Raw genomic sequence first — 12,488 nt, 5'->3', positions numbered from 1 at the left:
GGGCCAAGGGGTGGGGGTGGGTGGGTGGGAGACTTGGGGGGGGGGAGTGTATTGGGGACAATGTAATTGAGGAAATTACCTAATAAAAAAAAACAAAAAAAATATTTTACATTAAGTAAATGAACTTAAATGAAATAACTTAATGTGCATTTTATAAAGTTCATTTACATTAAATTGTTATGCAAAAAAAAAAAAAAAAAAGAGAGAAAGTCAGACCTGAACAAGGGCAAGTTCAGATGGCAGGGTCCTTGAGAAGATGGAGTTTTTTTTACATTTTAAACCTTCAACTTTTCTCACCTTTTTTTTTTTTTAACAATTGTTGGGTTCTAGGAACAGAATGTTGGATCTCAGTCCCCATTTGACCTATCAGCAATAACCAGAAATAGACAAGCAAGCCTCCCTGCTTCTTCCCCAACCCTTAGAGAAATTAACCATAGTCTAGAAGAACAAACTCATTAACTAGCTCTCAAGAAAGACAGATTTCTTCTCCATAAAGGGAAGATTTTTTCCCTTCAAGGTTATCTTACTCAGAGAACTTCACTGTTTTATTAGCTAGTCTTTGTAAATTACGATAATAATAATTATATGATAATTTTGTAAACCCCTCTAATACTAATAGAGAAGGAAATGATGTCCACACGTACTCAACCAATTCACAGCCACAAGATCTATACAAAAGCAAGCAATGTAAACTCAGTGTCAGAGTAGCAGCCATGCAAACATGTCTTTTTGCATTTTCTGTCTCCAGACCCTCTCTCCATGCGGCTCTCTACTACTCATAACCAGGAGTTGAATAGATACAAATAACTCCCTTGCCCTCTGAATTCTTGGCCTGTGTGCTCTGAGAGTCAGACACCAGACACTGGATTGTCTGAACTCTCGCTGTGGGGGTTTGAATGAGAATGTCCTCTACCAGCTCATGAGCTTGAATGCTTGATCCCCAGTTAGTGGAGTGTCTGCAGGGGCTTAGTTGTGATCTTGTTGGAAAAGGTATGACCTCATTGGAGAGGTGTGGGAATGAGCTTTGGGGTTTTCCAAAGCCCATGCCAAGCCCAGTGTCCCCATCTGCCTGTTGCTGTCTCCTTGTGGATCAGAATGTAAACCTCAGGTAGTTACTACACTACACTATGCCTGTCTGCTTCCCACCATGATGATCACTGACTGGCCCTTTAAAACTGTAAGCAAGCCCGCCTGATGGCAGTGTATAGTTGCTTCAGTTCCCACTGAGGAGCTAACAAGAAGGTTGAGGACACAGATGTGCCCAAATGACAGTATAAATATGCTTTAAGGGGTTTACTCTGGTTTGGGAAAAATACAAAAACCAAGCCAATTTTTAACTTATTATTTGTATGTGCATTATATGTACATAAACCTAGAGAAACTCCCTTGGTCATAGTGTCTCTTCAGAGAACAGTAACTAAGAGACTCACAAACATAATTCTTAATGTACTGGTGTGAGAAATGAGTTTGGTTTAACAGTTATAGGTACTCAAACAGATTTCATATGCATACACACATACAAACATACATGCAAGTGTCCTATTATGCTACATGCTGACAGACATACATAGTTTTTATATTTGTATTAATATAAAGTTCTTTAAAATTAGACCCTTCTATATTAGAAATCTATCTTAGTCTTTTTAATGATTACATGGTATTTTGGCCTTTCCCATACTGGATGGACACTTAAACCACTTTCATTTTCTTGTCATTACAACTAGAGCTATGTGATCTCTATTTTGATACGCAATCTAAATCCAGCTACCCCAAAGCTTATAGCAACTTGTATTATACTACAGTAGCCTAGGCAGCTCCTATCCAAACACTCACTTTTAAAGGACAAATAACAGACTTTCCCCAGATGCATCTCAAACACTCTTTCCTAGATGCTTTCACATAAATAAGTTAAAATGGGTTTTTTTTTTTTGCCTGAGGAAGTCATGGAAGGGATACTATTAAACAAAATGAAACTCTAAAGCCCAGGCTGGAAGCACAGAGCAGTGGTAGAGCACTTGCTTAGGGCCCAGGTTCACTCTTCTGTACTATAAAACGCAAACATCAAAAACTGTGCCCTTTCTACATGACCATCAGAACAGTAGAGAGACGCACCTTTCCTCTGACAGCAAGAATCTTACCTTTATTTTCATCTGTCTTTACAACTTGGACAAAGTCTCTCCTAATGAAATATTTGAAAGCAGGAGCTCGTTTCTCTAGGTTTTCGTCAAAGATCCAAAGGTTGACCCGAGCCCGCGTGATGGCAGTGTATAGCTGCTTCAGCTCTCCATTGAGGAGCTAACAAGAAGGTTGAGGACACAGATGATGAGCCTCGTGCCAATTGACAGGATGACTATGCTTTAAGGGGTTTACTCTTGTTTGGGAAAAACACAAAAACTAAGCTAATTTTTAACTTACTTTATTATTTGTATGTGTGTTGTATGTACACGTGTTGGCACATATGTATAGGTCACAAGACAACTTTGTTGAGTAAGATCTCTCCTTCTCCTTGCATTCCCCAGGAACTGACCTCAGGTAGCCAGGTTTGCCTGGCATTTTGCCCACTGAGCCTTCTCACTGGCCCACAAAAAGAAATTAAGTTTTAGAGGCTGGAGCCTTGATTCTGCAGTTAAGAGCTCTAGCTGCTCTTGTAGAAGATGTCACGTAAGTCCCCAGCAGGTGGCTCCTGGATGGCTCTAATGCAGCTCCAGCAGACCCAGCACCCTCCTCCAGCCTCCACAGGAACCCACACACACATGAATAAATCATAAAAGAAACACTTTTTATTAAATTAAGTTTTAAAGAATTACTGTAAATCTTGGAGGACACCAGGACCTCACGATTGCTGTCATTTGATCTTTAAAATTAAGACACTCATACCTTGTATAACAACTGTCATTACTACTAAACTAGTTCAGACACATTCTGTGATTTCATCAAATTTCCTAAATAATGTTTATCGCCAAAGGAACTAAATGACTGAAGGCACTTTCACCTGCATGGTCCAGTGCTCTGCAGAAAGGGAGGAGGCAGCCAGCACCACCTTCCCTTCTCCACTCGCACTGCTGATGTAATGGAAGGAAGCCAGCTGCAAGGAAACTCCATCTTCCATCTCATCTTCCCTTCAAGCCTTATTTGCTCTTTCCACACTAAATCACTGTGTGGAGAAATGCACGTATTCACCTTGTACATCTCTGGGTTCACCATAAGGGACCGCGCCTGAGAGGGACTTGATCTCTCCAAGGGAACGCCAACCAATGGCCACTTTTCCTCTCTGGAGTCAGATGACGGTGTGAATGAGGAAATGATCTTCCATTCCTTGTAAGCCTGAACAACAACAAAAACAAGTTGAAGAACAACAGAATTTGCTTTTGAAGGACCTCCCAAGCTTCTTGGAGAACTGAGCCCCACCCAGAGGTGTGGAGCCTTCACCACACACTGTATAGAGGGAGACATCCCATGCCCTCAGATTAGGTGGGAGGAGATAAGGTTACATCAGTACAGGTCAAAGAAGCTACCATGAAAATACTCCAACACTTAGATCAGAAGGTTTAGAAACCAGATATAGGTACCCAATATGGGCAAAAATGCTAAGGGCCCCAGGGTGGGGTAATTCAAAGAATGTCAACAAACAGTATGGACAGAGGGAACCATATTCCTTTTCATAATGTAGTTAAGAAATGCCACATAGGGACAACATTTAAGACACAGGCAGCAGAATTATCTAAACTAGCCAACTAAAAATGGGTGGAAAAATCAGATACTGTATGCTAACATGATATAAGGTAGACAAGACATATTAATATCTAAATTTTCTATTTACTATCTGACCTTGAAAACAATGTTCTTAGTAGTGTATAACCAGAACAACTCAAATGTGTTGGTAAAGAAAAGAAGATAACCAATGTTGAGGGTATACTTGCTTTTAACTCCTTCCTTCCTTTACCCAAAGCCCCAGAGATAAGGTAGTTTTATGACTAAGGGATGGCAACTGTTCCTCTAAGCACTGGCTCTCAAACTGTGAGCCACAACCCCTTTGGTAGGGGGCACCTAAAACCATCAAAAGACATGGATGTTTACATTAAGATTCACAACAGTAGCAAAAATATAGTTATGGAGTAACAATAAAAACAGTTTTACGGCTGGGGGGTCACCACAACATGAAGAATTATATTAAAGGGTCACAGCATTAAGGAGGTTGAGAGCCACTGCAAAGGGTCAGATATGCATGTTACATGTCTCTCACTGGTCAATCTGCCATAGTACTAAAGCAACCACAGGTAGCAGATGAATGAATGACATGCTGTATTCCAATAAAGTCAGAGTAAACTGAGTTTGATATAACTTCCATGTGCCAAGAAATATTATTCTTCTTTGAGTTTTTTCTAACCATTCAAAAATATAAAATCCATTCTTAATACCAAGATATGGGAAACAGCCAGTGGGCTGGAGTTGGTCAGAAGGCCTCAGAGTTGGTTTCTGACCCTAGCACGGCTGAACTGCCCAGGTTACATGTGGTACTTAAAGTGTGACTCCCAGGAGTCTCGGATCTTACACATCACTGTATCTTCTGTATCATTGTAGCCACTTCATTCTCCAACCTTTCCTTTTTATAAAGTGGTGTAACTTGGCATCTTTGTAGTGCTCAAGGATGCTCAAACCATGAAGTGGCTAGAGCTGAGAGGTGTTTGCTTTAAATTATTCTAACTACGTGATGAAGCGAAGTGAAATGGCTAAAGCATTGTCTACTAAACATGGCTGGTTGTGTTACGATTAAAAAAAAATCAACTATGGGGTTCATTGTCATACTCTAAAAAGAGATGTCAACATAGGTGAAATCATTTGAATAGTTGAAAGGTTTAGAAAAATTCTTTAGGACATACTCATAACATCCTCTTTGTAAAGCTATTTAGCAAGGAAAGCAGGTAAAAATGCGACATTTAAGAGGACTCTCTCTTGGCAGGCAAAGAGGCAAAAAAGGGGGAGGCTGACAAAGGGGCCAAAGAAGCTAGACGCATTTTAAAACTGCTGGAAGAGAAGCAAACCTGCTCATTGGGTTTGTGGTTACCTATTTCCAGGAAATAAACATTTTTTTAATCATTATTTCAAAATGAACACAAGAAGAGGTTGTGTGTTTGGAGCAAGGATAACAGACCTGCAGCATTTGGGGCCATGAAAGGAGCTGCTTCTTCCAAGTAAAAAGCTTGGATCCACAGCAAGTCTCCCACAAAGTCTGTAGGTTTCAAGGTTCCTGACACCACCACCCCCATCCCTCTCCTATATGAGTGTGAAAGAAAGAATGCCCCCAGGACAGGGTGTAAAGAGCAATTGCCCTTCTAAATTCCCAAGCATGGTTTAGGGTTATCTGAGAAAGTTACTCCATCTCCACTAAGATGAAGAAACATCCTATGAGGGGCTGATGTGGCCACTCCTTGGTTGGCCTCCCAACTCTGACAACCTGGTAATTATGTGAATCAACAGGCAAAATAAATCTAGAGAGAAGAACACAAACAGCGACCACCCATGCCCATGCACACCCAGGTCCAAATGTCCACCCAAGCCCAAATGCCAGGTGTTCCAAGGCAGTGCTGCCTGGGACAGTAACAGGCACAAAGACAGACAACCTCCACCATCCCTCATGGCAAACATCGATCACTGTTCAGAAACTTTCATCCAGCCACCTCTAGAGAAACTCTAAATTCCAGACCACAGAGGGTGGGGAAGTCTGATCTGCCTTCCCTCTCTTTTTCCCCCCTAATGCATTTCCTTTCCTTTTCTTGTAGCGTTTTTTCTGGTCTGGAGATTGTAAAGGATGAATTGGGGGCATACTTTGCACCAGGGAACACACAATTGCATTACACCAGTAAACACCATTAAAATATTTATTAGAGGTCTCCTTATGTATACAAAATAAAGCAAATATTATCAAAAGATTCTGTTTAGGTGTTTGTTGCTTTTGTGTATTTCTGAATTTCACAAAGTCTGAGTCATCAGTGGGAGGACAGGGAGGAGCCTGTGCCATTCCCAGGGTTAGGTGGAAAGAGTCACTGATTTTTCTTTCAAAAGCAAAGCTCCCCCACATAGATCCTTAAATCTTTGACCTTTGACTTTATCACTGGCATGTGCATACAAATGGCACTTAATAAAGGACAGGAACAACAAAGTCTTACCCCTTTCTCTTTCAGGAGAGCCTCAGTCCAACCATGACCAGTGGATGTGTTATTAGGAAAAAAAAGTTAGACCTCAGAGATGAAAATGGTAGCAGGGTTAATGAGCATGCATCTGCTTTTATTAACAAACCTACCAGGATGGGGCTGTACATAAGAAATGGCAATGATGTATTTATTCATTGTGGGAAGTTCTGGAAGCCAATTCACAGGTGAGAGGGAAGGGAGGACAAAGGAAAAATACTTAGTGCCCAAAGCATTTCTTCAGATTCTGCTATGAATATTTTAACTATGGACAACTTACTTAACCCAGTAACCTCTGGCTTTATCTACAGAACAAAGATAACAAGGTTCCTTAGGGCCTCAGAACATTGGTGAGATGAGTCACTATATTCAAAAATTCCCTTATAAATGATAAGGCCATCTTTGCAGTACCAGACATAAATATTATTAAGTCAAATATGGCATCAAAGAATGATTTTAAAACATAAGGAAGGATTCTATTTCAAGAGTCATATCAGTGGTAAATTTTAAGATATCAAAGCTAAAAGGTGCTCTAATTTAGGTATAAAACAGCCTCTCCAAGCTTGTAACAGAAAATCTGCAACAGGGATCAAAACACAGCAAGCTGTAGCACAAAGAAGACCCATAGCAGTCAGCCTGAGTCCCCACCAAAGACAATGTTAGTGAAAAGAAAACAGTAGCTAGAAGCCACAGGACAATGGTCTTGATTTAGTGGGTCACCCAACAGTAATTTAGAAATTTAAAAAAGAAGAAGAAAAAAAAAAATTGGCAAGGACTCAGGAACCACACTAAGGCAATGGCTGGCACAGAAGTCACTGGGGACAAGTCCAGGGACTCTGACTACTGTGGTCTACATGTGTGAAGCTGTGGTAGTGAAGCATGCCAAAGGGAGCTGGGGACAGGGTGACTGTTCTTGTCACCCACATTACCTGATCCAGCAGGCCGGAACAAGCCTCACTGTCTTCCTGGAGTTGTCTTTCACCTGACTTTGCCCAATTCTGCCCTTATAGGGTGGACATTGCTAACCTGGCCCTCATGTATGGCTCTCCTTAGAACTTGTTCCAACTTAGACACCCCTGGGAGCCAATGATAACAGCAGCTAATAAAATCTGGCCTTGAGTACTGGTCATTCAGAAAACATGAATATAAGAGAGCCAGGGACATGTACATGGAAAAGTAACCCGTAGCAGCTCAGAGCTATTCTCAACCCCCACCCCATTGACTTCTAAACCTCACCCTAAGGGCAAGATGCTCTACAACAGACACAGGCACCTGTAACAAACTCTTGACCTCAGAGCAGAAGCCCCACTCAGGCACAGACCTGCACTGTGTGAGGAGAAGTCAGTGTGACGCACGTACCTCAGAATCAGTAAAGAAGTTGTAAAGAAGGACATCATCAAACTCCAGCCCTTTGGCCTCATAAACAGTTAGCACAAGAGCTAACCCCAGCTCCTCTGGGATTTTCTCCTTAGCCTTTTCATTGGCAACAAGAATCACCTAAAATAGAACAAACCCAAATAATATCAGATTCTACAAAGACAAATAAAGGGAAGTTTTGTGTTTCCCTGTAAAACAAGTAATGGCTCTAAGGAGAACCGGCCAGGATTGACTTGGTCATCTAGGACTGGGAAGATAGTCAATGGCCTCTCTCAAGCACAGACTCATTTCGTATTAAGAGCATATTAACTCACCTTCTTCTTCTTTATCATTGAGACTTAAAATTGACTTATTTCAGAATGCACAATCCCCAGAAGCTCACCTGGTGGGCACCAAATTCGATGGGCTGAGTTTTTCTTTTGTTCCCTCGCAGCAAAATTGCCAAGTCACTTACACTACAAGAGTCCAAGAGAGTTGGCTTGGGACCATCAAAAAGTCCAGAATCTCTTGGAAGGCGATCAAAGGATTCTGGGAAATAGAACTGAAGTAAATCCACTACTCCAGATGCAAGATTGAGGATTCCTGGATGAAACAGAAAGCACCTGTCAGATACTGCACAGCGTGGCTGAGGTTTTGATTATTTAGTTTTGTTTGTTTGTTTGTTTGTTTGTTTGTTTGTTTGTGGGGGAGCCAGTATACACCACTGGTGTAGGGAGAGTTTCCCTAATTGTTGATTGGCTAAATAAAGATGACAAAAGCCAATCACTAGGCGAAAGATAAGGAAGAATTTCCAGGCAGGACAGGAAGAGGGGGACAGAGAGGATTGGGAGCCGGACCAGACGGTGGAGTGGAGAGGAAGCTATAGGTTTCTTGGGGCACCAATAGTTTGTAGCCTCTGCAGTTACCAAGAAGGATGGGGTAGGATATTCTTCACCTAACCTTTGAGTTATCTGGTCAGTTTTAAAATATAAAAGTCTCTAGGGTTTTCCTTCCAGTGGGCCAAAGAGAGCTGGGTAAGGTGGCCATTGTGGCACTGAGCAAGTGGCAAGCAGACACTGGGAGAGCTAGTATAGGAGCTGAGTGAAACTGGGATGGTCACTGGTGGCTGTTCTCAGAGCATAGTTGGGAAGGCACTCTTGACATTGTGGGAAAAGCATTAACTAGCAGGCAGACAGCTGCTAGTCCCAGAGCCTAGCCAGAACTAGCATGGTTTATTACAATTACATGCAACAGATGGCACCCAACATGGGACATGACTCCAGGACTCTGTGATTAAGAGTCCCATGCTCTACCAACTGAGCTAACCGGCTACCTTGACAGTACACTTTGTTTCAAGCTTATATCCAGTTTCCACTCAGTTAACAATGAGTTATAACTTACTATCACTCTGGGTGTAGTAGATGAAGGCAGAAATGTGTTACTGAACCAAGAGGGTTTATGGGCTCTCACTTGCAACTTCTGATGATAACAGAAAGATCACTGCTAAATAACTCAAGGCAGACATGTCACTACAACTAAAGGTACTAGAATGGCCATATAAATATGGTAAGAATATGATAGGAAATCAAGAATCACTGTTTCCTCCCATTGGTCCCCACAGCACTAGAAGCAACATTTCCATGGTAAGAGCATGAGGACTTGTTAACTGGAGACAACCAAGGTCTCTATCATCCTTTTCCCCCAGGTTTACACAGCTGAAATAGGACTGTACAAAGGGAAATTGTCAAAGCTAGAGAACAGACTTTTCAAAAAGTTTTTTTTTCTTTCCCCAGTCAGGTCTCATTTCTTATCAGTGCTGTAAAGTAGTCCTGACTAAAGTCTGCGATACAACAGTCACCCTCATAACAATCATTCCATACAACCAGAACCCAATGGGCCAGACAAAACCATGGAGATGTTACTAATGCATTCCACCGCCTGAGAAATAACTAACCTCCTCTAAGTGATGGCATCTCAAGGTAGACTGGATACCTATCTTCTTGGGTCTCTCTAGTTCCCTTAGAAGCCATCTGTCATTGCCTAACACCAGTTAGATTAAGGCAGAGCACTGAAAACCTGCATGTGTTGTCACAACTATTATCAAATAGTGAAGATAAAATCTATTACCTAATTTTTTAATTCTTACAAATTTCCAATATATAGTAAAATATATAGTAATAATGAGCATAATTATCAACTGCTGTTACTAAGAAAATCTGTTGCCACTGTAGTTCCCTGTTAGTTAAGAACTAGCAATGGCCAAAAATTTACACTGATGGAGGAGCCCAAAAAAGGGCATAAAAGTACTGTGCTGAACAACTGGAATTCACTTAAATATTCTCCAGGAAACTAGGTAAGTAATTTTTGATATTACCATACATAAGGAATAAGACAGGCCAACCATGAAAAGGAAACACACACACACTATATTTGGATATATCTTTGATAAATCTTGAAAAGATTAAGCTAAATAAATCATACAAAATTAAGTAAAATATGTACTTGTTGTACCTTTCAAGTCACAAGAGATGTCTGTAACAGACAACACCATAGAAACAGAAAGATAAGTGACAGGAAGAAAACAATGAAGGATGGCTGCCTCAATGATTAAGTTGGAGAAGGATCAAGGGAGACTCACTCCCAACTTCAGCCTTGGTCTTCTACACACACATGCATGTATACCTATCTACACACCCACACATGTGTACCAATACACTTGTAGATATGCCTACACACATACACAGCACATGAAAAATGCAAAAGTAAAAGAGAAAGTGTTTAAGTGTATATTATCTCCCAGTTGGCTTCTTTGAGAAAAAAAAAAACTATTTTAAGGACTAATGAATTATTAACCAAACATTACTTATTTTAAGCTGATAAAGTGGACTCATCTTTTCCTCATGGCACTGGGCAAGTGTTAAGCATCATTAAAATGCTGTTCTAGTCATTATTAGAGTTAATGGTAAGGTTTTTTGTTTGTTTCTTTCCTTGCTTGTTTTTCTTGTTGAGACAGGATCTCACTATGTAGCTCTGGCTAACCTGTAACTTATGTTAATCAGGCTAGCCTTGAACTCAAGGAGATCCGCTTGCCTCTGGCTACAGAGTGCTGGAATTAAAAATGTGTACCACCACAGTCAGCATTAATAAATTCTTTAATGTCTTCTAAATAAGCAAAGAAGTTGGGAGGCAGGCAGTTTGATTCCCTAATTGGCAGCTGCTGGTCTTTCTCTTGCTGCCCTGGCCATCTTAATTAAAAGGACTGTCAAACAGCCAGCAGAATTACCAGAACCAGCCATTTTGAATTCCATGAATGCCTTGAAAGAGCTATACAATGATGGCAGCCAACTGCCCCAATTCCTGGAGACATAGCTTCAGTCAATCAGAACTCTTTCAAACAGTTTCTAGGAGACTTTGCTACCACAAGGTTCAATAACCTCTAGATGTCCCTGCAACCATTTCCACCTACTCCAGAGGAAGAATAATTCTGGCATTCAAAGTGTGCTGTGATTGGTACAAGCACCCCTTTTCTCGCCAATAAGCAGGCTGTTTGGTGCAAGTAGTTGAGAGACAGCCTCCTAAGCAGCTTCCCTTCCATGGTGTCGGCACAATAAAAGGCCTTTTCTCCTTTGCTTTGCATCAGACTGGACTGGTAATGAAGAAAGAAGAGTCAGTCAGTTGAGGCAGCCCTATGCCATGAGGGCAATAGCAGGAGAGAGGCTATAACAGTAGAGGCAATTGAGCAGATGACAAGGAGCTGGCCAATAAAGAAGAGGCCCTGAGTTCAGCAGAGCAGCCAAGACAGGGGCAAGTGGGATGGAGTAATCAGATAGATGAAGAGAACTGAGGTTGCAGAAGGAAAAAGGCCATTAAAGAGCCAAAGAGACACTGCAGGCCCAGGTGGCTTAGGATTCCAAAGAGCTGTCAAGCTTTTAGGGCCAATGGCTTCCGAGACCTCAGGCCTGGAAGTTATAACATTAGCCACTGTCAAGAGCTAAGGAGTCTTGGTACCTAAACCCACCTAAAGCTGCAACACCAAATGCTGCCAAGGATAAAATATTCCTGACTTTCAGCCTTGCTCCCTGAACAGTGTTAACACCAGCAAGCATGCTACTATGGAAGGGGGAAGTGGAGCCCAACACTGTTGCTGAAGTGCAGAGAGAGGGGAGTTAGACTTTCTCAGGGTAAACCCACTACTTGGTTATCTAAAACCTACTGATCGGCCCTGAAAACATACACATACAAACAATATTTGGAACAGCTATCTCAACTGGAAATGGCAAAAATCATGAAGCCAGCACAGCTGTCTGACACAGTTGCAGCAGTGCTGAGCCAAATGCTGTGATCTCTGTCATTCTGTCTCTCACTTTTAGGTTTTAGTCTCTATGTGTTCCATTCTTGGGGACTTTCTGCATTATGGTTCATTTTATGTCTTTTCCCAAGAAAATTACATCTGAGTCTACTTAGGAAAGCCCTACACTTCCTATTCCTTCTCCCTTTAGGGAAACAACTTTATCTGGCAAAGACGCTAGGAATCTCTTTATGAGGACACGACATCAGTAATCTTCTTGGGATATCCATCCCTGACCAAGCTCAAACAGTATAATTGAAACAGAGTAAACTTAGAAATAGTTGACAAACTCCAACTGGTCAGGAGAATTGGTAATACATCAACGGCCTCCTTTTAGAATATGCTTCGGGCTTTCTAAAAATGTAGCTTATAGATAGGCACTCACACAGAGTTTGCCCCTGGAGGACTAGAACTCAGTAAATAAGACAGATTGACTAAAATAACTTTCCTACTTAATAGAGTGGATGATAAAAGGATATAAGAAAAAGGAATTAGCCGGGCATGGTGGCGCACGCCTTTAATCCCAGCACTCGGGAGGCAGAGGCAGGTGGATTTCTGAGTTCGAGGCCAGCCTGGTCTACAAAGTGAGTTCCAGG

General features: G+C 41.5%; 1 protein-coding gene across 2 annotated transcripts in view; it reads right to left on the bottom strand.

Moving 5' to 3' along the window:
• The window catches only part of Trank1 (tetratricopeptide repeat and ankyrin repeat containing 1), an 83,111-nt gene that overhangs the window by 15,497 nt on the left and 55,126 nt on the right, over positions 1-12,488 (bottom strand). For both annotated transcript variants that reach the window (XM_029481802.1, XM_021172715.2), the window contains exons 12-15: positions 7,948-8,147; positions 7,548-7,685; positions 3,181-3,324; positions 2,139-2,295 (exon numbers count right to left, since the gene is read on the bottom strand). In XM_029481802.1, coding sequence (XP_029337662.1) covers positions 2,139-2,295; positions 3,181-3,324; positions 7,548-7,685; positions 7,948-8,147 — 639 coding nt within the window. The remainder of the gene's footprint in view (positions 1-2,138; positions 2,296-3,180; positions 3,325-7,547; positions 7,686-7,947; positions 8,148-12,488) is intronic.

The sequence above is a fragment of the Mus caroli genome, chromosome 9, assembly GCF_900094665.2.
Source record: "Mus caroli chromosome 9, CAROLI_EIJ_v1.1, whole genome shotgun sequence".
NCBI classification, from domain to species: domain Eukaryota; kingdom Metazoa; phylum Chordata; class Mammalia; order Rodentia; family Muridae; genus Mus; species Mus caroli.
The sequence above is the reverse complement of the archived record's forward strand: the minus strand, read 5'-3'. Positions and strand labels throughout refer to the sequence as shown.